This window comes from Mytilus edulis, chromosome 1 (genome assembly GCF_963676685.1).
Source record: "Mytilus edulis chromosome 1, xbMytEdul2.2, whole genome shotgun sequence".
NCBI classification, from domain to species: Eukaryota; Metazoa; Mollusca; class Bivalvia; order Mytilida; family Mytilidae; genus Mytilus; species Mytilus edulis.
In genome coordinates this window covers 120,096,124-120,120,423 of record NC_092344.1, presented here as the reverse complement: position 1 = coordinate 120,120,423, position 24,300 = coordinate 120,096,124, and the positions used below count along the sequence as shown (strand labels likewise).

General features: G+C 31.7%; 1 protein-coding gene across 1 annotated transcript; it reads left to right on the top strand.

Annotated features, from left to right (window-relative positions):
* The first annotated feature begins 2,359 nt into the window (after window positions 1-2,359).
* LOC139503667 (uncharacterized) lies at window positions 2,360-21,879 on the top strand. Its single transcript, XM_071293490.1, has 5 exons — window positions 2,360-2,419; window positions 3,574-3,682; window positions 6,053-6,126; window positions 18,663-18,767; window positions 20,635-21,879. The coding sequence occupies exons 3-5, from the start codon at window positions 6,114-6,116 to the stop codon at window positions 21,183-21,185; spliced, it is 669 nt and encodes a 222-aa protein (XP_071149591.1). The 5' UTR covers window positions 2,360-2,419; window positions 3,574-3,682; window positions 6,053-6,113; the 3' UTR covers window positions 21,186-21,879.
* Window positions 21,880-24,300: the final 2,421 nt, after the last annotated feature.

Here is a 24,300-nt window from a genome sequence, read left to right as displayed (position 1 = left end):
ATGATACAAACAAGGATATTAGACACTTAAAACATTAAATCTGCAAAATACTCAGCTGTAAGGTTGCCTTTGTTGCCTGTATGAAAAAGCTGAATTATGTCCCTTGTGAGTATTAAATTCCAACAAAAGTCCTTTCAAACAGTACAAAATGAAGCACTATTGAAATATTTGCTGCATGAATTGCCAACAATGTGAGCAATTCTTTACACAGGAGAGTATAAATTCTATCTAAATTTAGCCTCAAGTGGGCCTCTTTTTTCTTAGATGAACAATTCTAACAGTGAAAATGCTTCTAGTATGACCAAATACTGCCTTACTTTATAAACAGTACAAACTTAACCAGACAATATCCAATTTTAATAGATTTTGTCAAGGGAAATACTCAATTGATACATTTAGGGAATTACACAGCAAAAAAGGCAAATATTTCAGTTAAAAATATTTGTCGCGACTTGAATTCTGGGTTTTCCAATTGAATTAATCATTCCGAAAGGTGAAAACAAATACAAAAGAACAATAGTTTGGTGCAGTTGATACAATATAGTTAATATTGACACTCTAGAATAAAGTTTTCTATCAGTACCACTCAATTTGACTTATTATGATGAATAAGCACTTCTCTCAACACAGTACTGTTCTCAGATAGAAATTTCTATTCTCTGTGATAAAAATCAAATGTTCTTATCAAATACTTCAAAATAGTATAATATGACTTAAGTCTGATTGCTTTTGATTTCCCTTGCTATCTTGAGTATAGGGAAAACGGTACTATTTATTCTGCCATAGGCGACAATACTAACATTTTCTAAATTTACCAGTTTTTATAATAAAAACCTGGATAAAACAGTTATGTGTGGTGTTAGTACTTTATTACTGTATTCTAAAAATTGAAGCCAAATAGTATCATGACCAATTTCCAACGGAGCTTGTTTATGTTATCCATGCCCACCGTCATTTTGCACCAAATTTATGAAATTTTGCAAGCCTTTTCGAATAATTCTCTAGAAAATATTTTAATAGGTTTTAAAATTTATATTGTAAATTTACACACTGCAGTTATTCATAGATAAATAAAAAATATATTGTACCCTTACATCCAATCGCAGCGCTCCTAAGTTGACTTCCTTCTCCTGTCTTGGGTACACAAAAGGCCCACCTAATGCTGGGAAAATGTAATACTACCGTTTTCCATGATACTGACAGCATGACTTTTCAGCCGACAGTAGAATTTCGAAATTTTTTGTTAGTTTACTCCGTGTAATTGTGAAAAGGAGTCTTAAATGATTAGGTACGACAATTGTTTACATGGCGTAAAATCAATATTAACCTTTCTTTACATATAGAACTGACAGATACTTTCAACGGATTTATATCATGTGGTCAAACGGAAACAACATCAGCTGACACTGAAATAACAACATCTGCAACTGCTAAATCTACATTTTCTTTCTTCCTGGAAAGCAGATTTATTTTGTAAAATATATATCTTATTCATTTCTTATTGGAATTTAATACCCATTTTCAATAACTAGAAAATCAAGAATGAAATTAGACGCTCCAATATTTTGCCCAAAATTTAGAGATTTGTTCTTTACCGTTTACATAAATATTTTTGACACCATAATCCATATAAGAGCTAAAAGGGTTTAGATTAGTATGTGCCTGAAAATTTCACTGTGTGGTTTATACTGTTTAAACGACACCTTCTCTGTATTTATATTGTTTGTCCCTAGCTCGGTAATCTCTAGCCTAGTGTCCAAAGATGTCACATGAATAGCACATTGTTCCACTCTTCGCTTTTCTACACGGGCCAACTTGGCCTGGCTGCTACGAAAAGGTCGTTGTATAGAAATAGTAGGAATAAGGCTCCCGCCGTTTTGTGAGTCTTGACTTAGTTCTCCTGCTTGTCCTTTTTTTTTCTCTGTCTTTGCCGACTTGATCTAGCTGACTGATGGACTTTCATCCTCTCTTACACGTTTTTCATCCTCTGAATTACTGGTGACATCATCTAAAAGATACTATTGAACTGCGTTCCAGCCATCTCCCGACTTATCGGATATCCGGATCAGCTTTTTGCGGTTCTTGAGTCTTTGAATCGACTCTTCAAGAAGTTTCGTAGCTCTAGCGGACCTTTTGCTATCAATATGCTAGACAGCTCTTTCAATATAGTCTACTATGTCAGAATGTAATTTAAATTGTATCTGGTTTGCTTTGAAACGAAACATGGTCTCAACTGTTTTCGCCTTCTTAGCCAAACGTTTTCAAACTAACGAATATTTCATTTTGGTTGAAACACTTTTCATATAGAGAGCACTTAGTAATCAAATAACAGTACTTTTATAAACAGTATTTTTTAGCGACGACAATGGGAAACTATACTGCTGTTACAATCACTATGAAGAAGACGATCATTGCAAAGGTATAGTATATTACATTTAGTATGAATAAGACTTGTTTCAAGAGTGTCACCTTTTTATTTACAAACTTTTAATAACAAAAAGAATTAGTTCATCCTGAGATGTTTGATGTTTCTATTCAACTTTAATTTGCCTTAAGGAGTTTTTTTATTCATCAGTTATTTAATAGAAATCAAAACTAAATCTCCAATACTGTTTGAATGTAGACCCTGTCTTTTATTGGTGGCCTTTCGAATTTTTAGAAGTTTCTGCAATAAAGATCTTTGGAAAAAAGATAAACGATACATTTTATATTTTTCATGAAAATAATAATAACCATAAATTGATGCATAGTATTGATACATTTATTATTCAGGTTTGATTGTTATTATCAATCAAATAAAACAAATATTATTCATTATGCAAAGTATTAATTACTTTCAGCCTCACTTTCAAAGGACAAAATTTCATGACAACCGATCTACGAAGAATATGTTCTAATTTATACAGTAGCCAGTATTCTGTCCTTTTTCCTCGAATGTGACAACACCGAATTATACTTATTCAAAATGTGTTTCTTCATGAGGATAACGGGTGTCACAGGTTGAGTAAGATTTGGTTGCCCTTCCGGAACACCTAGGATCACCTCCAGTTTTCAGTTTTAGCTATATTTCTTTCCTTTTTAAGGTGGTACCTAACACTTTAACTAAAATTAATTTGGCTCGTTTAATTTTCTTAAAATTTTGACAAAGTATTTACTTTGACCCTTTGACAAAAATATAAAAATTTCAAAAAATTTGAACAAATCGTTTAATCAGAAAAATTACACTGGTTATATAGCAGTTTGACAAACACTTATTTTGATCATTGAGAAGCTTAATATTCCCTTATGAACACAACGTCAATAAAACGTTCTGCTGATTTTACAGAGTTATCTCCCTGTAGTGTTAGGTACCACCTTAATGATTGTGTGTGTTTAAACATCCACGGATTCTGTACTTTTACTGCTAAATACTTAACATAATTTATGAAATGGAAATCAAACAAAATGTATAAAAAGATAAATGACAAAGAGCTCACTACAGGTCTGCTGAGTCCTCTGAAATTCACAAAACACAGGAACTTTCCAGAACAACCTGAATATGCTTTTTAAGACATTGATATTTATATTTTACAGAATGCCCACATGGAACATTGTCAGACAATGGTAAAACATGCGAAACTTGCCCTTCAGATCACTATGGAAATCAGTGTCAGCATATTTGTAAATGCCAACATTTTGAAAGGTAAAAACTCTATCTGACGTCAATTATTTTCTTTAGAACGACATGATATATCACAGTCAGCTCGTGTTATCTTTACACGAAACTTCTACAGCCTACAAAACCTTAACGTTAACAAGATATTCTAATTAACTATCTGGCTCATCCGAGTTAACGTGCATCTTCAACATTGTTGAATAGAAAAGGATTCATGACAATAATTTCTTCTCCTTTGTTTGATGAAAAAAAAAATAACAAAAAGACCAAATTCCTACAGTATACCGCATAAAAAACTAAAGAAACGCGAATCCAACAAAAAATTGGAAATGATCTCAGATGCTTTGGAAGGATAAGAAGATCATGACACAAGTTATGTTTCTCATGTTGAGCTGCGGATTATTTCTATGAACACTACTTTGATGAAGATTTGTTTTTATGGATAAAAGTGTTTATTAGTTTTTCACTCCATAAGAGCATACTACAAATTACGAGCTGATTCTATACTGGAAGGAACAAATATAGTTTGCTTGGATTAATTGTATATATTGACAATGTCATTCGCATAAAGATTAAGAAATATCTCAAGTAAACAAAATGGAGTGAATGTGTCGAAAGACTATCCCCAAACACAGAACAGTCCAAAGACGGCAATAGGTCTTCAAAACAGTGACAAAAATACTGCACCGAAAGCGAGCTTTAGCAATAAACAAAAATTTATAAAAAGTAAAACCCAAAATACTGAACTCCGAGTACAATTCAAAACGGAAAGTCCCTACTCAAATGGTAAAATAAAAAGCTCAAACATATCAAACAAACGGCTATTATGTCAGCCAAATGGACGCCACACTTAACTCCAAAACATACGAATGAACATAAATTTAGAAAGACAAGCAAGACTAACGAAGACTTGGGTTCCTGACTTGGGACCCCTAGCTAATGTGGAATAAACACATACAGCAATCTGAATATTGTATATTTCAATTTCCCTCAATTACAGTAAGATTATCATTCATTGTTCGGTGTTGAGACACTAGCTGTCAAATTCATGTTCACCGATTTGACTTAAATTCTCATATTTGTTTTATAAAAATGTAAAACAATTATTCACAATCATAAAAGTCTAAAATAACAATTTACTGAGTATGATCTCGATAATATGTAGGTTAGTTTTGTGTGTATTTTAGTCTAGACGCCATCCAGTTAACTATCGAGTTGACATCCGATGGTCATATAAGGTATATAAACATAAATATAGATCTATATAGATTAAGCTAACTGGTGCAATTAGATTTTTCTATGTCTCTTTAATTTCATATTATAGATTAAAAATATATCTTTATCATCGTTTTTATCTGAATACGGATGATTTTGTGGATCATATCAGTCAATGAAATGAGTTACCTGTGTTTCACTTTTCCCTTAAGTAACCAAAACACACGCGATGCATGCGTTATTCATTTTAAGCTAAGGGGTTAAATATAAGTTCACATGAATACGGATTCAATGAGGTTGAATTATTCACTTGCAAGTGAATAATTTATTATCAATGTGCTTATCTTATCTTTACAGAATTGAACTACACTTGCCTCTAAAAGCGAATAATTATTTCACTATTACAGTTTCATTATTGATTGAAAAAAAAATCTTATTTTAGAATTTTTATATATCCCGTAGTTAGTGCCCCTTTAAGACAAGAGATTTTATTTTCAAATAAATGAATAAAGTAAAATCAAAAGCTCAAAGACATCATATTTATTTCATATTCCTGTTTTGGTTCCCGCATTTTCTTATGTAGAAAATGATTGATTGAAGCTGAGTTTTATAGCTAGCTTAACCTATCACTTATATGACAGTCGCATCAAACTCTATCATAATGGCAATGATGCGTCAACAAAACAAACAGACATAATTAATCATGACAAATTATATATGTACCTGACCTAGTTAAGGAGTTTGAAATTTAGTGGATGTCATTTGTTCATATTTGTTATATTTTATTTTTGTAATTGCATTGTTATAAATGTATCCCACTGGCTTTCTTTATTGTGTCAAAGCTGACTGGGTTTACTTAACGTTTAAAGAGTAAACGGTGACCTATGATTGCAATTGATTACATACACGTCCTGTGCGTGCAAACTCGGGTAGAAAGTTTAGATTTCATTGGCAATCATACCACGAATAAAAATCAATATGAAGTGAACAGTAAACAAACCATAGACATTCTTAAGGAAAGTAATCTACTTAAAAGGTAAAAAGTGCAACAACAAAACGTTAGCATGTTGCAAAATGTACATAGTACAAACAACTGTAATATTAATATAAGAAAACAAATGAATAGTAAGCATAAATTATAGAGGTTTTTCTATACTTTTTACTGATAAAGTGTCTTTTTAGATGTGATTCTGTGCATGGTTGCATACATCAGAGTGTCGTATTGACGACGGAGGGCAACAGTATGATACAAAATGGTACGTAAATAAGATAAACTGATTTTTTGTTCTTTTTAAATTTGTTGGGTTTTTTTATTTTTTCATGAAAAAAAATACATGAAACTAACTAATAGATATAGGAAGATGTGGTGTGAGTGCCAATGAGACAACTCTCCATCCAAAAAAAAATTAAAAAAGTAAACCATTTTATGTCAATGTAAGGCCTTCAACTCCTCACACCGAACAACAAGCTATAAAGGGCCCCAAAATTACTAGTGTAAAACCATTCAAACGGGAAAACCAACGGTCTAATCTATATAAATAAATGGAAAAAAGGATTACGTCCCTTGGTATGTTAAGGCTGTCCAAGAGCGAGCTCCGTAAAAGTTGAAAATTATATTTAAAAGTTAACAATAATGTCGCAAACAATTGAACAGTTGTGTAAAGAACTCAATCAAGAGCAGATTCAGCAGTTAATTCAAAGTTTAGTTTGTATGAAATCGACAGAAATTGAAGGTCAAGTTGAAACTCTCGATGTAAACAATGTGAACAAAGCAAATATGGCGTCTTATTCTAATGCGCTCACGGGAAAAAATAGTCAAACAGATGATAACAATGATAAAAACTACAGTTACAATGACTACAATAGTCAAGACCAAACAAATTCACCAAATAATTCTCAATCTAGCGATCGAGTGAAACCCTTCTTTCTTCTTGATGAAGATGTTCACGGCAAAGCCAAACCTGCCCGATCTTTATGGCTCACGAACGTCGAAATTTATAAGGCCATTTCTCTCAAAGTCCATGCTGGGTGTATAAAAGGTATCCAAAGAATCAGAAGCATGTGGAGAATATATATGGATAATGAGGAAGACAGACTGTCATTGTTGATTCAAGGTTTAAATCTGCGTGGCAGGCAGATTTCCTTGCATCCGCAAAATCCCCGTAATCCCTCTAATCTCCAACCAGATACCATACGAATAAAAGTTAAAAATGTTCCCTTGTCAGCGGACGACGAGCAAATACACAGAGCTCTTACACTAGCAGGATGCAACATCCAGGATCTCTCTAGAGAAAGACTGAGAGTAGATGGTAAAGTCACAAACTGTCAAACTGGGGACAGATTAGTAATCAGTAAATTATTAGATAACCCCATACCAAGAGACCTAACAATTGGTAAATATTATGCTAAAATATTTCATCCTGGGCAACCAGAATTTAGCCATTTCAATAACAACCCAAATTCAACAAGTTTAGATGAGAAAATATGCCATAAATGTCTGATAAAAGGGAATATTATGCAACATTGCCCTAATGACTGGGTGTGCAAGTCTTGTAATGAAAGTGGTCATAGAATGATGGAATGTACAAAAGGCTTCTCTGAGAATGAGAATGTAGTACAAGAAAATGAAGTAAATGATGAACACACACATAGCAAAGTACCATCAACACAGGTACCTATACCTAGTGATGTTAGTGATAAAGCTGTCAAAACAAAAAACACCAGTAAATCAGACAAAGATGGACAAACTATGAAAAGCACAACAAAAACTGTAAAAATTGCTGATAGTGATGTTCAACATGTTCAAGAAAAAACAGCTAAATCTCAACAATCCATTGACAAATTTGTCAAAACACCTTCAGGGCAGACTAGGCCAGATCCAAAAGCAAGAACACCACCAACACCACCAGAAAGACTTCATGACAAAAACAGTCACAACAGAATGCAAAAGAAACAAAACACAGGGAAAACCTAATACGAATATTTTCTGATGTATAATAAATGACAACAATCATGTCAATGTATATAATTTTATCTTATCCAAAATATAAAAAAAATAAAAATATGAAAAACAATAAGCTCAAACTGAATGAGTTAACATATGTACAACATTTTTCAAAATCGACATACGTGTATTCACGATTCTTGAAACAATGTATTTTTTTGCTGTATGTTATATTATGTGCTAGTTGTGGAAATGAAGTAATACAAAGTGTAGTAACAAATAGTTGTTTGATGATATTAATATATGAAGATAGAAAAAGTGTGAACTCAATGTATAAACAGCTGGTTTATGTTTACATGTTATGTAGGTTTTTCCCTGTACTATTTATAGAAACGAAAAGTCTAATTCAAACATTTAAAGTTCACAATAATATAGCCAAACCGGTATTTATTCCAAACAGTGAACTCGTTAAGACAGACATACTATATATAGTTTTTAAAAATACTTTTCTGTGTTCAATATTGATAATAAAAGGTATAAATAATTCCTTACCTGTTGTGCAAAAACATCCATTCAACAAAAGTAATTTCTATGGTGGCCGGTTAAGGCCATTTCGCGTTTTCGCGTTTTCGCGTTTTCGCCCATCATATTATATAGGGCGAAAACGCGAAAACGCGAAATCGCGAAGTCGAAAACGCGAAAACGCGAAGTCGAAAACGCGAAAACGCGAAAACGCGAAGTCGAAAACGCGAAAACGCGAAGTCGAAAACGCGAAAACGCGAAATATTTTTTCTTTCCGATTTCGCGTTTTCGACTTCGCGTTTTCGCGTTTTCGACTTCGCGTTTTCGCGTTTTCGCGTTTTCGACTTCGCGATTTCGCGTTTTCGCCTGTTCGCGTTTTCGCCTTTTCGCGTTTTCGCGATTTCGCGTTTTCGCGTTTTCGCGTTTTCGCGATTTCGCGTTTTCGCGATTTCGCGTTTTCGCGTTTTCGCGTTTTCGCGATTTCGCGTTTTCGCGTTTTCGCGTTTTCGCGATTTCGTGTTTTCGCGTTTTCGCGTTTTCGCGATTTCGCGTTTTCGCCTTTTCGCGATTTCGTGTTTTATATACCAATACATATTCTTAGTATTTGACTTTATTTCATAATCTATTTTGTTCAATTCAATATTTTATCATAAATATTTGTTGTTTTTTAAGGTGTTTCGGTTAAGGTTTAACTACCAAGGCTTTTCCTCATCAGGTATCCCAAGCCTCTAACTAATAAAATAATCAGTTTCAAAGTAAAGTTCAAAGCATCCATACGCATAGAATTTAAAAATTCTGCATACCGGGATACGACACCTGGTAACTTTGTATTGATGTATTGTATTCTAAATTAAATCAGTTTATGATTTGATATAACCATTGTCTTTTATGTTGTGATTTATCCTATAACTTGGTTTATCCTATAACTTGGAGGATGTAAGTAGATCCTTCAAGTTTTTGTGTCTTTTATATGCTATGATCGGAGGTTTTGGAAACATGGTTTTTGTGCTATCATTTTGTTCAATTAGGTGCCAATGTTTTTTAATTGCTTTATTTAGTCCATTGAAGGAAGGATTAAATTTGGTGGCTAAAACAAATGGAGGCATTGCTCTTTTGTTTTTAAGCTTGTACCTTAGACAATCTTTTCTTTCCTTATGAAGTGCATTTGTTATAATGGGGTTGATATCTTTTTCCGAGTATCCCCTTTGGAGAAGTTTTGTTTTAAAAGTTTCAATTTCTTTTAGTGTATCTTTTATGCATTTTTCTACCTAGTTCGTCAAAATCTCGTAAGAGATTTTGTTTAATGTATTTTACATCAGGACTGGGAATAAATTTTAATCCCTTTGCAAGAACTAATATTTCATAGTTTGTGAGATTCTCACGTGAAAACACTTCTATATAGTTTAAAGCTTTTTTTACATTTTCATGAAAGTGTTTTGTGCGTTTAAGATGGCCTTTGTTATTATTATGTATACGGAGTTTACTTTTGTATTTTATTAATCGTTTTTTCTTATCCCTTTTTCTGAGAGATCGTTTTCTATTACTCATAGTAATTTATTTGTATAAATTTGTTTTGTGACAAAACTATTTTGTTTGTTTGTATAATTATTTCAACTCTAATTGAGAGATGAAATGAATATATATGAACTTCAACTCTATTTGAGAGATGAAATGTATTTTATTAATTCTACTCTATTTGAGAGATGAATTGATTTGTATTTTGTTTAAATCTATTTCAAAAATTATACATTGTATATGTAAACTCTGTTGAAGTGTTTGTTCACTTGTATCCCGGTATGCAGAATTTTTAAATTCTGTGCGTATGGATGCTTTGAACTTTACTTTGAAACTGATTATTTTATTAGTTAGAGGCTTGGGATACCTGATGAGGAAAAGCCTTGGTAGTTAAACCTTAACCGAAACACCTTAAAAAACAACAAATATTTATGATAAAATATTGAATTGAACAAAATAGATTATGAAATAAAGTCAAATACTAAGAATATGTATTGGTATATAAAACACGAAATCGCGAAAAGGCGAAAAGGCGAAAACGCGAAAACGCGAAATCGCGAAAACGCGAAAACGCGAAAACGCGAAATCGCGAAAACGCGAAATCGCGAAAACGCGAAATCGCGAAATCGCGAAAACGCGAAAAGGCGAAAACGCGAAAAGGCGAAAACGCGAAATCGCGAAGTCGAAAACGCGAAAACGCGAAAAGGCGAAGTCGAAAACGCGAAAACGCGAAGTCGAAAACGCGAAATCGGAAAGAAAAAATATTTCGCGTTTTCGCGTTTTCGACTTCGCGTTTTCGCGTTTTCGACTTCGCGTTTTCGCGTTTTCGCGTTTTCGACTTCGCGTTTTCGCGTTTTCGACTTCGCGATTTCGCGTTTTCGCGTTTTCGCCCTATATAATATGATGGGCGAAAACGCGAAAACGCGAAAACGCGAAATGGCCTTAACCGGCCACCATAAATTTCCATGATTTCCGTGCAAATGTTTACACACATATTTATATCAGTTTCACAGATTCAGTGTGTATAAATGAAATTTGTATATCCAATCAAACAATTTATATTACAAGAGAACATTATGAATATCTTTGTTGGAGAAATATAGAATACAATTACACCAAAAGCGTTCAGAATAATAATCCATGGATATCAAATGAAAACAGCATGTATCATGTGTATGTACAGTTAAGAAAAAATAAGTATGCAATCCCGCAATGTGATGTTTATAATTATCGTTATTTATTTACAATATGTGTGTATACCAAATTATATAATATGTGTATGGAGAAAAATACAAGATTTATTCAATGTTGTGGATAGAACTGTAAACTTTTTAATATGTTATTTGATAACACAGTTAAATTGTGCAGCCTTAATGTAAATGGCATGCACGCAAGAGAGAAACGTAACAGGGTTTTGACATGGTTAAAATCTCAAAAAATATCAATAGCTTTAATACAAGAAACTCATATAGACTTAGATATTGAAAATGAAATAAAAAATCAAACTAACTTTGATGTTTTTTGCAGTAATGGTACATCAGCAAGCAGGGGGGTCTCGATATTTATAAACAATTTATTGAAGTATGAGATTATAAATCAATTTACAGATAGAGATGGAAGGATTGTTTTATTAAATATCCAAATAAATGACACAATTTTTTCAATAGTTTGTTTATATGGACCAAACAACACAACTGCAAGAAAGTCATTTTTTAAAAAGGTAGATCTCTTTGTGAAAGAAAATGGTATTGGAATCCCAATAATTGGGGGAGACTTTAATGAAACATTAAAAAATATTGATAGAATAAGTGCAAGTAACAATCATAAAAACAATAAACCAGTATCAAGCTTGAAATCGTTGTTAAAAGATAACAATCTTATTGATATTTGGCGAGTTATGAATGAAAATATACAACAGTTTACTTGGAGGAGAAAAGATAAATCTCAGGCGAGTAGAATAGATCTAATACTGATTGATAGCAATTTAAGACCTCAGATAGATACATGTAAAATTAAACCGGCAACAATTCAGTATACTGATCATCTGAGCGTTTGTTTAACATTTAAAACGGGGGCGTCAGAAAAAGGACGTGGGTTCTGGAAACTAAATAACTCTGTCTTAGAAAATAAAGATTATCAAAGCTTAATTAACAATTTGATAACTAACTGTTTAAATCAATACCAAAATAGAGATACAGACTGTCGTATTTTTTGGGATATATTAAAACTTGAAATTAAAGAAGCTACTGTAAAATATTGTAAATCAAAAGCTAAAGCCAAGAGAGAAGTCACACACACGTTAGAAAAAGAATTACAGGAAAAGATGGTTGAGAGAGACCAATTAGATTTATTAAACTCTAATTTGGATGATCGTATTAAAAATTTGGAATCAGAACTGAATAAGATTTATGATGAGAAAGCCATTGGTGCACAAATCAGAGCCAGAGAAAAATGGATTGAATTAGGAGAAAAAAATAATGCATATTTTTTGGGACTTGAAAAGCAAAGGCAAATTAAAAAATCGATAAATAAGTTATTAGATGAAAAAAACAATGTCTTAAAAGATCAAAGTAAGATTTTACTTGAGATTAAAAACTACTATGAAAAATTATTTTCATCACAAAATCCTAATGATACATTATCCCAAGAATACATTAAAAATACAAAATTAGAATATAAATTAAATGATGAAGAAAAACTATTGTGTGATGGTTCAGTAACGCTTGAGGAATGTTCTGAAGCGATAAACAATATGAAATTAAACAAGTCTCCTGGACTTGACGGTCTAACCGTAGAATTTTACAAAACGTTTTGGGAGAAGCTTAAATATCTACTTGTTAAAGTTTATAATAAGGGTCATGAAAATAGTTTATTGACTTACTCTCAGCGTTCTAGTGTTTTGTCGTTAATATTCAAAAAGGGGGACCCATTAAAATTAGAAAATTATAGACCAATTTCATTATTAAACGTCGATCTTAAAATATTGTCCCATGTTCTAGCTCAACGACTAAAAAAAGTTTTACCAAAACTCATAAACACTGATCAGTCTGGATACATAAAAAATAGATTTATTGGGTTTAATTTAAGGCAAATACAGGACATTATAGATTATGCAGATATATATAATATAGAAGGGGCTATTGTTTTTGTCGATTTTAAAAAAGCATTTGACACGCTTGAATGGAAATTTATGTTAGACACTTTAGATCACTTTGGATTCAATGAATCATTCAAAAATTGGGTTAAAACTTTGTATACTGATATTCAAACATGTATAATTAATAATGGGTGGGTTTCAGAAATGTTTAAGAATTCAAGAGGGATTAGACAGGGGTGTCCTTTATCTGCTTTACTTTTTGTCATATCCGTTGAAATATTGGCACTAAGACTTCGAAATAACGAAGATATAAAAGGATTTCAGATAAAATTTGATAGAAAAACACATTGTATTAAAATAAGCCAATTAGCTGATGACACAACTTTATTTTTTAATGATAAAAATGATATCGAACTAGCATTGAATGAAATTGAAATCTTCGGATCTTATTCCGGATTAATTATAAATAAAAATAAAACAGAAGGGATATGGATAGGAAAACTCAAAAATAGTAAAGACAAAATAGCAAATATTAACTGGACAGATAAACCTGTAAAAGCATTAGGGATTTATTTTGGACATAATAATGAAGAATGTGAGAAATTAAATTTTGAAACTAAAATAGATAAAATGGATAAACTATTTATTCTTTGGAAAAAGAGAAATCTGACTATTTTAGGTAAAATCTTAATAATTAAATCATTAATTATTCCACTCTTTACCTTTTTAGCTAGCTCATGCGTATGTCCAGAAAAATATAAAAAAGAAATAGAAAGAAAATGTTTCAAATTTATCTGGAATGACAAACCAGATAAAGTTAAAAGAAATACGATGATAGGTAGTTATGAAATCGGGGGTTTAAATATGATTGACATTGAAAGTCACTTTGAATCACTAAAAGCATCATGGATAGGTAGAATCTTACATACAGATATGGCCAGATGGCAACTTATACCTTTAAATTATTTACAATGCTCAGGAAAAAATTGCCTAGCAGTTTATTTGAATATGGATTATAATAAAGTTGATCAATATCTACCTAATATTCCAATATTTTATAAAAATGTGTTAAAAAGCTGGATGAAATTAGGAGGAGGACAGACAGATATACCAAAAACCTTTTACGAAATCAGAAAACAAATTATTTGGGGGAATAAATACATTAAATTTAATAACAAATGTCTTTTTTTCAAAAATTGGATAAAAGGTAATTTAATTTATATAAATGATATTTTAAATGAAGATGGCGAAATTTCACAAGATGTAATTTTGCAAAAAATTGAAAATAAATCCAACTGGATAGCTGAGTTAACATCCCTAAAAAAAGCAATTCCAAAAGATTGGCTACAATGTCTTAGATCAGAGAATTCAACAAGAAGTATAGTCAATGTAAAAAGACAATGTTTGTCAATAAATGGTAAATATATTGACATTTCTTTTTTGACAAATAAGTTATTATATAACAGATTAGTAAAGAAAAAAATTGTGAAACCTATTGGTATAAATGTATGGTTAAATGTATTACCATTACAGACAGAATTTCATTTGAAACCATTGTACAACTTTATTTTTTACTATTTAGAAGAAAATAAATTAAAGATGTATCGATGGAAACTTTTACAAAGCATTTTACCAACCAAAAAGTTATTATTTAGATGGAAAGTAACAAACAATGATTTATGTAATAAATGCTTTACTGAAGAAGATTATCAACATTACTTTATGTCATGTTCTTTTTTGCACGATTTTTGGAGAAAAATTCATAATTTATTGCAAAAAGTAAATATAGAAAAAGATGTCACATTGAAAGATATTGTTTTTGGCTATAAAATATCTGATAAATATTACTTTGGATTTAACTTTCTTATAACTATTATTGGGTTTTCAATTTATAAATCCTACTATGGATCTGATCAGAAAATGAAAAGACTTGATGTTTTTTGTCTATTCATTAGAGAATTTACAAAACGAATGTATTATTCAAAGAAGTTAAAAGAAGATAATTTTTTAGTTAATGTTAAGAAACATTTATTAGATTGATGTTTTATTTATTAATATATAATAGAATTGAAATTTATATGTATTCTTCACAAGGTGCTTGGACTTGTTGAAGACAATGTAACAAGCAACTGATGGAAATAAAGGAATTTAAAAAAAAAAAAAATAAAAAATAAATAAATGGAAACGGCATGCTAAGACAGTTACTACTGTTGACTGGATACTGCCACTTAGGAAAAAGAAGCAAAGTAGAATCGGATTTAAAGTAATGAAAAATTCACCTTTTTTAAACATTCTTTTGAATAAATATTGTTAGTTCACACTAAAATATACCTTAATTTTGTTTCAAACATTAATAAGGTCGTTAGTTTTCTGTTTGAGTTATTTTACATTTGTCATGGTGGGGCCGTTTTAAGCGCTGACTATGCTTGACTCATTGGTGAAGGCTGTACGGTGAACCTTAGTTGTCAATTTATGTGTCATTTGTTCTATTGGGGAGAGTTGTCTCATTGGCAGTCCTACTAACGTTTATTGTTATATAAAGAGATGTTTGGTGATTGCCAATGTGACACATATCATACAGAGACCCACTGACGTGGACATTTATGTAAAGGTGCTAAAGACATTAAGCTTGCCTTATTTTGATGTATGATATGAACACTTCAAAGATTTTTTATATGAATGATCAATTAACAACTACATTAATAAAGACTGCCACATAAGTCAAAAACTTCTGTGCAACGTATGGATAGCCGAAGTATTTAACAAATTTTAAACTTATTGTAAACTTAATATTTTTCAAGAATTTGAGTTATCTTATAGAGGAAGGAATACAAAACTATTTTTAACAGATGTTCAAATTAAGAAATTGGAAAAGCATTGGCAGCGTTTTTTAATATCTATATATAATATGCATATGCGAATATCTCGGTTTCATTGATCTTATGTTTTATGTATTGTATTTTATTGGTATTTTGTTGATGACCACCAATAGAAGAATTGAATAAAGAATTGAAGTTTAAGAGCTGTCAGAAATATATAAAACATACATTTCAAATCAATTAAAAAATTAAAAAATATGATTTTTGTAGTCGTTATATGTTTGCCACTACAGAAAACATCAAATCCACAAATGTCAAAAGCCATAAAAAAAATCTTACATCAAATTATTAATATAAACAGCGTGTTTATAGCTAACTGCAAATAAATATTAGGACATACATTATTGAAGATCCTTGTTGACACCTTAATTGTTGTTCATATTGTAATAACAACAACAATTAGTTTACCAAAAATATGCTGTCTTCTCTGAAGACTCTTGCCCTACAAAAAAAAACCACGGAGGTATTCCCGCCTCGATTTTTTTATTATTTATGTCTATTAGAAAGTTTAAGTGAATCTAGACAATGTAATGGAAATATTAATTGTTTGTTACATTCATATGATGACGACGAATAAGCGAGTTTTGATGGATTTGAATGTTATTCATATTGAAATATAGATGAATTATCAGAATTTGTAATTTAACATCACTGCTGAAAAAGAATAAGGTTTTATAGTGCGTGATAACATTTTGTGATGGAATCAATGGTTGCTGTACCGCGGTTCAGTTTAACGCACTTTATAACAATACAACTATACCAATCAGAATGGATTCTTTACGTCACATTTTTTTAATTACGTTGACGCCTGGACTGATTCGGGTGTGTCTATTCTGTGTTAAACTTTAATAGCATTATGTATTCGGGTTTAGTTTTCTGTAATTAGTTAATACTTCAGTTTCATTATGTATATCTCTTTCATATTCATTTGTTAAAATTTACTGTTTGCAATAGCATGAATTGTTCTATATAATAAGGATGTTCTTATCCAGGGCATAAAAACAATGCCGTATTTGGCAAAACCTTTTCAACTTTTTATCTTCAGTGCTGTACAACTTTGTACCTTTTTCACTTTCGATCTTTTATATCTGGGCGTTATGTATTCGGGTTTAGTTTTCTGTAATTAGTTAATACTTCTGTTTCTTTATGTATATCTCTTTCATATTCATTTGATAAAATTTACTGTTTGCAATAGCATGAATTGTTCTATATAATAAGAATGTTCTTATCCCGGGCATAAAAACAATGCCGTATTTGGCGAAACCTTTTCAACTTTTGATCTTCAGTGTTGTACAACTTTGTACTTTTTTCACTTTCGATCTTTTATATCTGGGCGTCACTTGTAAGTCTTGTGTGGACAAGGCGCGTTTTTGGCGTATTGAATTTTAAACCTGATGCTTTTTGTTATCTATTTTTTCTTTGTCTAATATGTTTCTTTTAATTTGTATTGTAGTCCTGTAATATTATGTTGTCATTTCAATGTTATATTTAACTTTGCCATTTAAGTGCGAGGTTTGGCATGCCACAAAACCAGGTTCAACCCACCACTTTTTTTCCCCTTTAAAAGTGTCCTGTACCAAGTCAGGAAGATGGCCATTGTTATATTATTGTTCGTTTCTGTGTGTGTTGCATTTTAACGTTGAGTCGTTTGTGTTTTCTCTTATTTTTTGAGAAATTGAGATAAGACGTGGCACGGTACTTGTCTATCCCAAATTCATGTATTTGGTTTTCATGTTATATTTGTTATTCTCGTGGTGTTTTGTCTGATGCTTTGTCCGTTTCTGTGTGTGTTACGTTTCGGTGTTATGTCGATGTTCTCCTCTTATATTTAATGCGTTTCCCTCGGTTTTAGTTTGTTACCCCGATTTTGTTTTTTGTCCATGGATTTATGAGTTTGAACAGCGGTATACTACTGTTGCCTTTATTTATTCTGCAGGGTTCTTCGAAATGATATACTTTGCATCCATTTATTATTTGTGAAAAATTAATTAGTTTAAAAGGTATTGACTGTATAAAGTTAATAATTTGTTAAACTTTTGACTCCCAAACTTTCTATTGCCTTAAGAATACCCAAATGAAAGTTTCGAAAACTATACCAACACAGAACAACATGTTTTAAATTATTACTGAACATTCGTTATTGCAACATGATGACTTGAAACATCTTCCATTTCTCCCCTACCCAGTTAACCCCTTATTGCTTATTATGACGATCGCTCATTGTAATTGAATCTTACGCAATTTGATTGGATTAAGTTATTATTAGTTTACCTTCAAACTGTTTAGTTTTGTTCATACACGTGTATAGATTTAATCAGAACATGCATGAATGTGTACAGTAACTTAAATGACTTTCAGAGCTGACTAGTTCGGTTTTTTTTTATCAATGCCACATGTTAAATTTTAATAACATTTTCCACATATATGGTAGAACAGTTATTTTTTAATCGCTTTTTATCGGGAAAAAATGAAAAGTTTACAAATCAGACGTTTTATACATAACACATGTCATTTTTCGAAGAGAAATGCCGCAATGCATTGTATGTACGGCTATGCCAGGTAAAATCATTGTTTACCGTATAAACAACAACAAAAAATTCAATCTCATTAAAATCCACAGCAAAAGTGACCAGTAAATAAATATATCCGATCGATCTGTCTTTTTCAAAATTCAAAACGAAATTTTGTTAGGCACTATGAATGGATTGTCTCTCCTTCAAGTATATCAATATTTGTCAAACCGTGTTTGTCAAAGTATTGTAGGTAACGTACACGAGTCAGGAGTTTCTTGGAGATGGTTTCAACATGTAACAATAACTTTGATTTGTTATACAGATGAAAATAATACACCAGAATATGACGAGAAAAGCAAAACACCAGAATATGATGAGGAAAACAAAACACCAGATTATGCAGTCCCAACATCCTTTTTACAAGATGGTGAGCAAACAGTAGTTCATGAATGTGAATCATAATTATTGGAGTCATATTGCTCTTTATATATGTTTGATGAAGATTTTAACTTTATTTCATTAGGTTTTTTCTCTTTATCTTGAAAAAATATAATCGATAGATATACACTTAAAAAGTAAAACTATGATCGGCAAATTAAGACCTACAAATAAGGTAACATGACCGACTCCTATTGAGGTAATTGATAATTTCATTACATTTTTCTTAGTTTATTTGTTTTATCTATATTCTTGAATACTATAATTGATTGATTCAAAAATGAAAATCTACCAATAGGGTTACGTGACCGAAATCATCAGTTGACGGTTTTCGGTTATTTTTAGTGGTGGATTTACGTGGGTTATTGTCATTATGACGTCAATGACCGGGAGTGAAGTAATTCATAATGGTATTGCACATGTGTGATCCGAGTAACTATAAGCGTGAAGATGTACTGCGCATGCCTGACGACATTTCACGTAACTGGATGTGTGTAAAGGAATTGGATTGGAAGTCATCATTTCCCGCTTGTTTTTTTTAAGACTGAAATCGAATTGAAAAAAGCAAAAGCTGATAAGCAGGACTAAATATACAAAAAAGTAAAATTTTGTAAAACCTCCCAAAGATATTTTAACAGTTCTTTATCTTCTCTTTGCAATCAATGTAAAGATTCCCTTCAAAGTTTCATAAATCATATTTGTAATTATAAAAAAAAACTTTCCGTACGTTTTAGTGTTTTTGTATCCTTATCAAAAGGGTCACTGCGAAACTTTAATGACATTATCAAGAGTAAATGTGGTAAACCGTATGATTTACGAATTAGAACAGCCATTTTACAAACATATGAACGGTCATCGTAGCAACTGTTTGAACTATGTAGGACAGACTCACTCGGGAAAGAATTTGGATAATAACATGAAAAACTTTGGCACCAAATGGGATCAATGAAAAAGTGTAGTTCTAATTCGTGCAGTGCTTTTCATTTTGGATTATATTACATGTTGCTTCGCATTCCTCTATTTCTATTCCTTTACCGTTGTCAATTCTAAATTCGAGATTTATACCAGTTTAAATCGCAGGGTGCTATTCATTTGGGATTTATAAATATTTTGTAAAAGTTTTAAATTATCAAACTGCTATCTATTTGAGATTTGAGTATATGCAGCCTCTGATGTAATTAGTTTACCATCGTCAAGTTTTAAATAAGTAGTGTGCCATCTGAAATCGGTCTGCAATAACTCAACTTTCGTCGCCTGTAAAATTCTAAAATTTTATATTCAATTCATATCGCATACTATTTTTGTTAGAAGCATATCTACGCAGTCACTATTGTGAATATTTAACTCAACGTCTTTTATTTTAACTGTACAAGCGTTGTTTAGTTCACATGCTATAAATTTTAAGATTGTTACAGTCAAATCAGGATAGATTGATGTGATTTATGTAAAATCAGAATCATATTGAAGAAGGATATCTGTTATCCGAAATATTTAAAGATACTAAGTACTTGCATTTAATGTTTCCTTTCTTAATTTTGGTATTGTTTTGTACTATGTTTAGGTGTTTATTTTAAGTTTTATAAATCACTCATAGACGAATGTATAATGGAAGGACAATAACCCATAATAACCTTTTAAACAATGTTAAAAGACAGTAACAATTATCTTCCTCTAAACATAACGTCACTTTAGACAGTTTTTTTCATACGACAAAAAGCACAGACATAGCCAAAATATTCCCGCATCACCTTCTAATTAAAGGATACACCATCTTTTTTATTATAATATTATCATAAATCGTTTCAAAACATTCAATGACATAATGGTTACAGTATTGTGTTTATTATCTATTCCAGGAAAAAATATTCACTATTTTATAGCAACAGGAAGCTTAGTAATATTTTTTCTGGGTTGCATTGGAATTCTTCAACTGTTGAATTTTCGACGAAAACGGAAAAACCCAAGAAGTAACAATGTCAGTGATAGCGAGGGTGACCAGAGAAATCAAGTAAATAATGAACCGAACTTTGAGAACTTTTATCATGAAATTGACGACGTTTCAGGTTCGGTGTCAGAAGCCATTGTCCGGCATTCTTATATGAGCATAAATAGTGATCAGTCAGTTCAATACAATGACGGCAAATCATTGGCTGTTGATGACTACTTGACTCCATGTCAACCAGCTACTTCAGAGTGCAAATCTAACTGTGAAGAAGTAAAAGTGACTGTTTCAAATATGATTTACTATGGGAACAAAACAAATGATGGAGATCAAGTTGTGGAGGTTGAAGACGACGACGAAAGTTGCCACAGCATAAATTCCTATGAAAACAAAATTGAGGGACACTTTCGTCCTTATCAACTGTTGATTGAGAAAAAAGACATTCATGACTACGCAGACAACTGAACAAATAACAAGAATTTCTAATTGATGTCTATCAGACAGTTATTTTAACAGGGAAATTTTATGCGAACTAAAATAACTCTGCATTCATACATCCTTGTTTATCATTGTTTATTTTTAATTGACCTTATGTAGGTAAATTCATACAATCGCTTCCGCTCACCAGATCAATAATTTTATCATAATCTATTCTATTTTATAATCATAAATTTAACCATGGAGCTGGGATGTAATATTTGATATTCGTCAATTAGATTTAAGTTTGGATCGACGAAATTTACACGATATATTTGGTTTACAGTTTGATTCACCGACAAAGCTAGATAATACAATTAATAATCTAATTACTACTACAATTTGATATTAATAAGTATTGTAAGACAATAACAATCGAAACCAAGGAGTAAACAAAGACTCGCAAAACCAAAGGACATTTACATTAACAGTTATAAATAATAATTAAGAAACAACACGAACTCCACTAAAAACCGAAAGTGAAATCAGGTGCTCCGGAAGGGTAAGCCTTTCCTGCACCGTATACGGCACCCGTCGTGTTATTTCTTTGTTCAGTTAGGTAATGATGGAAGGTTATTATGACTGAGGATGAATATCAGATATGATTTCTGACACACTTTTGTCATAATGGCTAATCAGCTCATGATGTAATTTTCACTGTTATTAATAAATGTTAGATAAGTCATACAAATCTAATCTTAAATTTCATCCAAATTCTTTCTTAATTTTGAGAACTCGTTTTAGAAATTCAAATATGACATCACTTTGTACTTTGTGTGTTGCACTGGCTTTGGCTAACAAGGTTGTGTATTTTTGTATATATCCGTTTTTATTCTGTTGCTAGTCACCACTTCAGTTTAATCATGTATATCTATGATATAATCATTTTATAAAATTTACTGTTTTCAAGGGTATGGATTGTTCTATATAATAAGGATGTTCTTGTCCCAGGCGGATAACCCTGGTCGTATTGGTCACAACTTTTTGGAACTTTTGGTCCTCGGTGATCTTCAGCTTTCTACTTGTTTTGGCTTTCAAACTTTTTTCATCTGGGCGTCGATGGTTAGTCTTGTGTGAACGTGGCACGCGTCTGGCGTATTAATTTTTTAACCTGGTACCTTTTATTGGCTATTATTCGTTTGTTTCTCTGTCCTATATTTTCTCCCATTTATTTGTATTGTAGTCCTGTCATGTAATGTTGTCATTTTAATGTTATATTAAAATTGTCATTCAAAGCGGGATGTTTGGCATGCCACAAAACCAGGTTTATTTTTTTCTTAAAATGTCCTATACCAATCAGGAAAATGGCCATTGTTATATTATAGTTCGTTTCTGTGCGTGTTACATTTTAATGTTGTGTTTCTGTTGTGTATTTGAAACGTTTCTCTCAGTTTTAGTTTGTAACCCGGATTTGTTTTTTGTCTATCGATTTATGAATTTCGAACAGCGGTATACTACTGTTGCCTTTATTCAAATCTTCGCTTACATTTATACTACTTCTTCTGAGTTTTATATTAATAATTTTTTTATTCATTGATTTTTTTTAAATTTTAATTAACCCTTTTCTGTATATCTTATTTGTGCTAAGCGCGAGATGGAAGACGTAGACACTTTTTCGAATAGATTAAGACTGTGAGGTCGTTGATACAAATCAGAATTAAGAAACTGAATGGGTCGATTAATGCCCATGCTACGTCAATCTTTAAAGACCCAAATGTTATAAAACACTTACCCTACCTAGATGATAAATATGTCGTTGTCCTCGTAGATAAAGCCTCAAACAACATCGTTTTTGTGTGAAAATCTCATTACATTAACTGCTTGATAAACGAATTAGGTATTGACAAATCACTTGGAACTCAACATATACCATCACGACACTTACCACGAGGAACTCATGGATAATCATAGGGATGTTTTCGAATTTTAACTAAAGATTAAGAACTGTATCTCCCATCACTGTATTGGATACCTAAACTACTTAATTGTCCTTACAAACAACAGTATATTGCTGGGTCTTCCGAGTAATCCACGAAACCTCTTTCTAAATTATTAACATCTATTTTATCAGCAATCAAAGCCGGGCTTCAAATTTATTGTAAAACTGTCAATTCTATAGGTGGCGTGAATCAGATGTGGATACTAAAAAATTCATAAGATCTTTTAGGGTACGTACAACCTATCTCTCTTTCGTCTTGCAAAAGTATTTTGACTTTTGACTTTTCTACAGTTCACACAAGTATTCCACAATCCACACTAAAAGACAAATTGAAAGTGTTGGTATTTCTTTGTTTTATAAAAAAAATAATGGCCAACGTAGATACAAGTATCTTGTTTTAGGGAGGGATAAATCCTACTTTGTAAAGGATCACTCTTTTTCAACAAAAAATTCTCTGAATCTGACATTATCAAGATGTTTGATTTCTTGATTGGCAACATATTTGTTAAGTTCGAAGGACATTTTTTTCAACAGACTATCGGCATTCCAATGGGAACCAATTGTGTCCCTCTTCTTATCGACTTGTTTCTTTATTATTATGAGGCTGACTTCATACAGGAACTTCTTAGGAAGAAAAATAAGAAGTTAGCAATATTCTTTAACTTTACTTTCCACTATATAGATGATGTTCTCTCACTAAATAATTCAAAATTTGGTGACTATGTTGAACGCATCTATCAAATCGAACTAGAGATAAAGGATACTACAGATACAGTTAATTCGGCCTCATATCTTGACTTACATCTAGAAATTGACAATAAGGGTCGGTTGTAAACAATACTTTATGACAAAAGAGATGATTTCAGCTTTCCAATTGTGACCTTTCCATTTCTAAGAAGAAATATTCCAGCAGCACCTGCAAACGAGGTATATATCTCCCAATTGATACGATATTCCCGTGCTTGTATTTCCTATCATGATTTTCTTGATAGAGGGTTGCTGCTCACAAGGACGCTTTTAAACCAAGAGTTCCAAATGGTGAATTTGAATTCATCCCATCGTAAATTTAACGCACGCCATCACGAGTCGGTGGACCGTTATGGAATAACCGTTTCACAGATGATATCGGATATGCTCCTAACGTCGTAACTACAATCCCCTTCC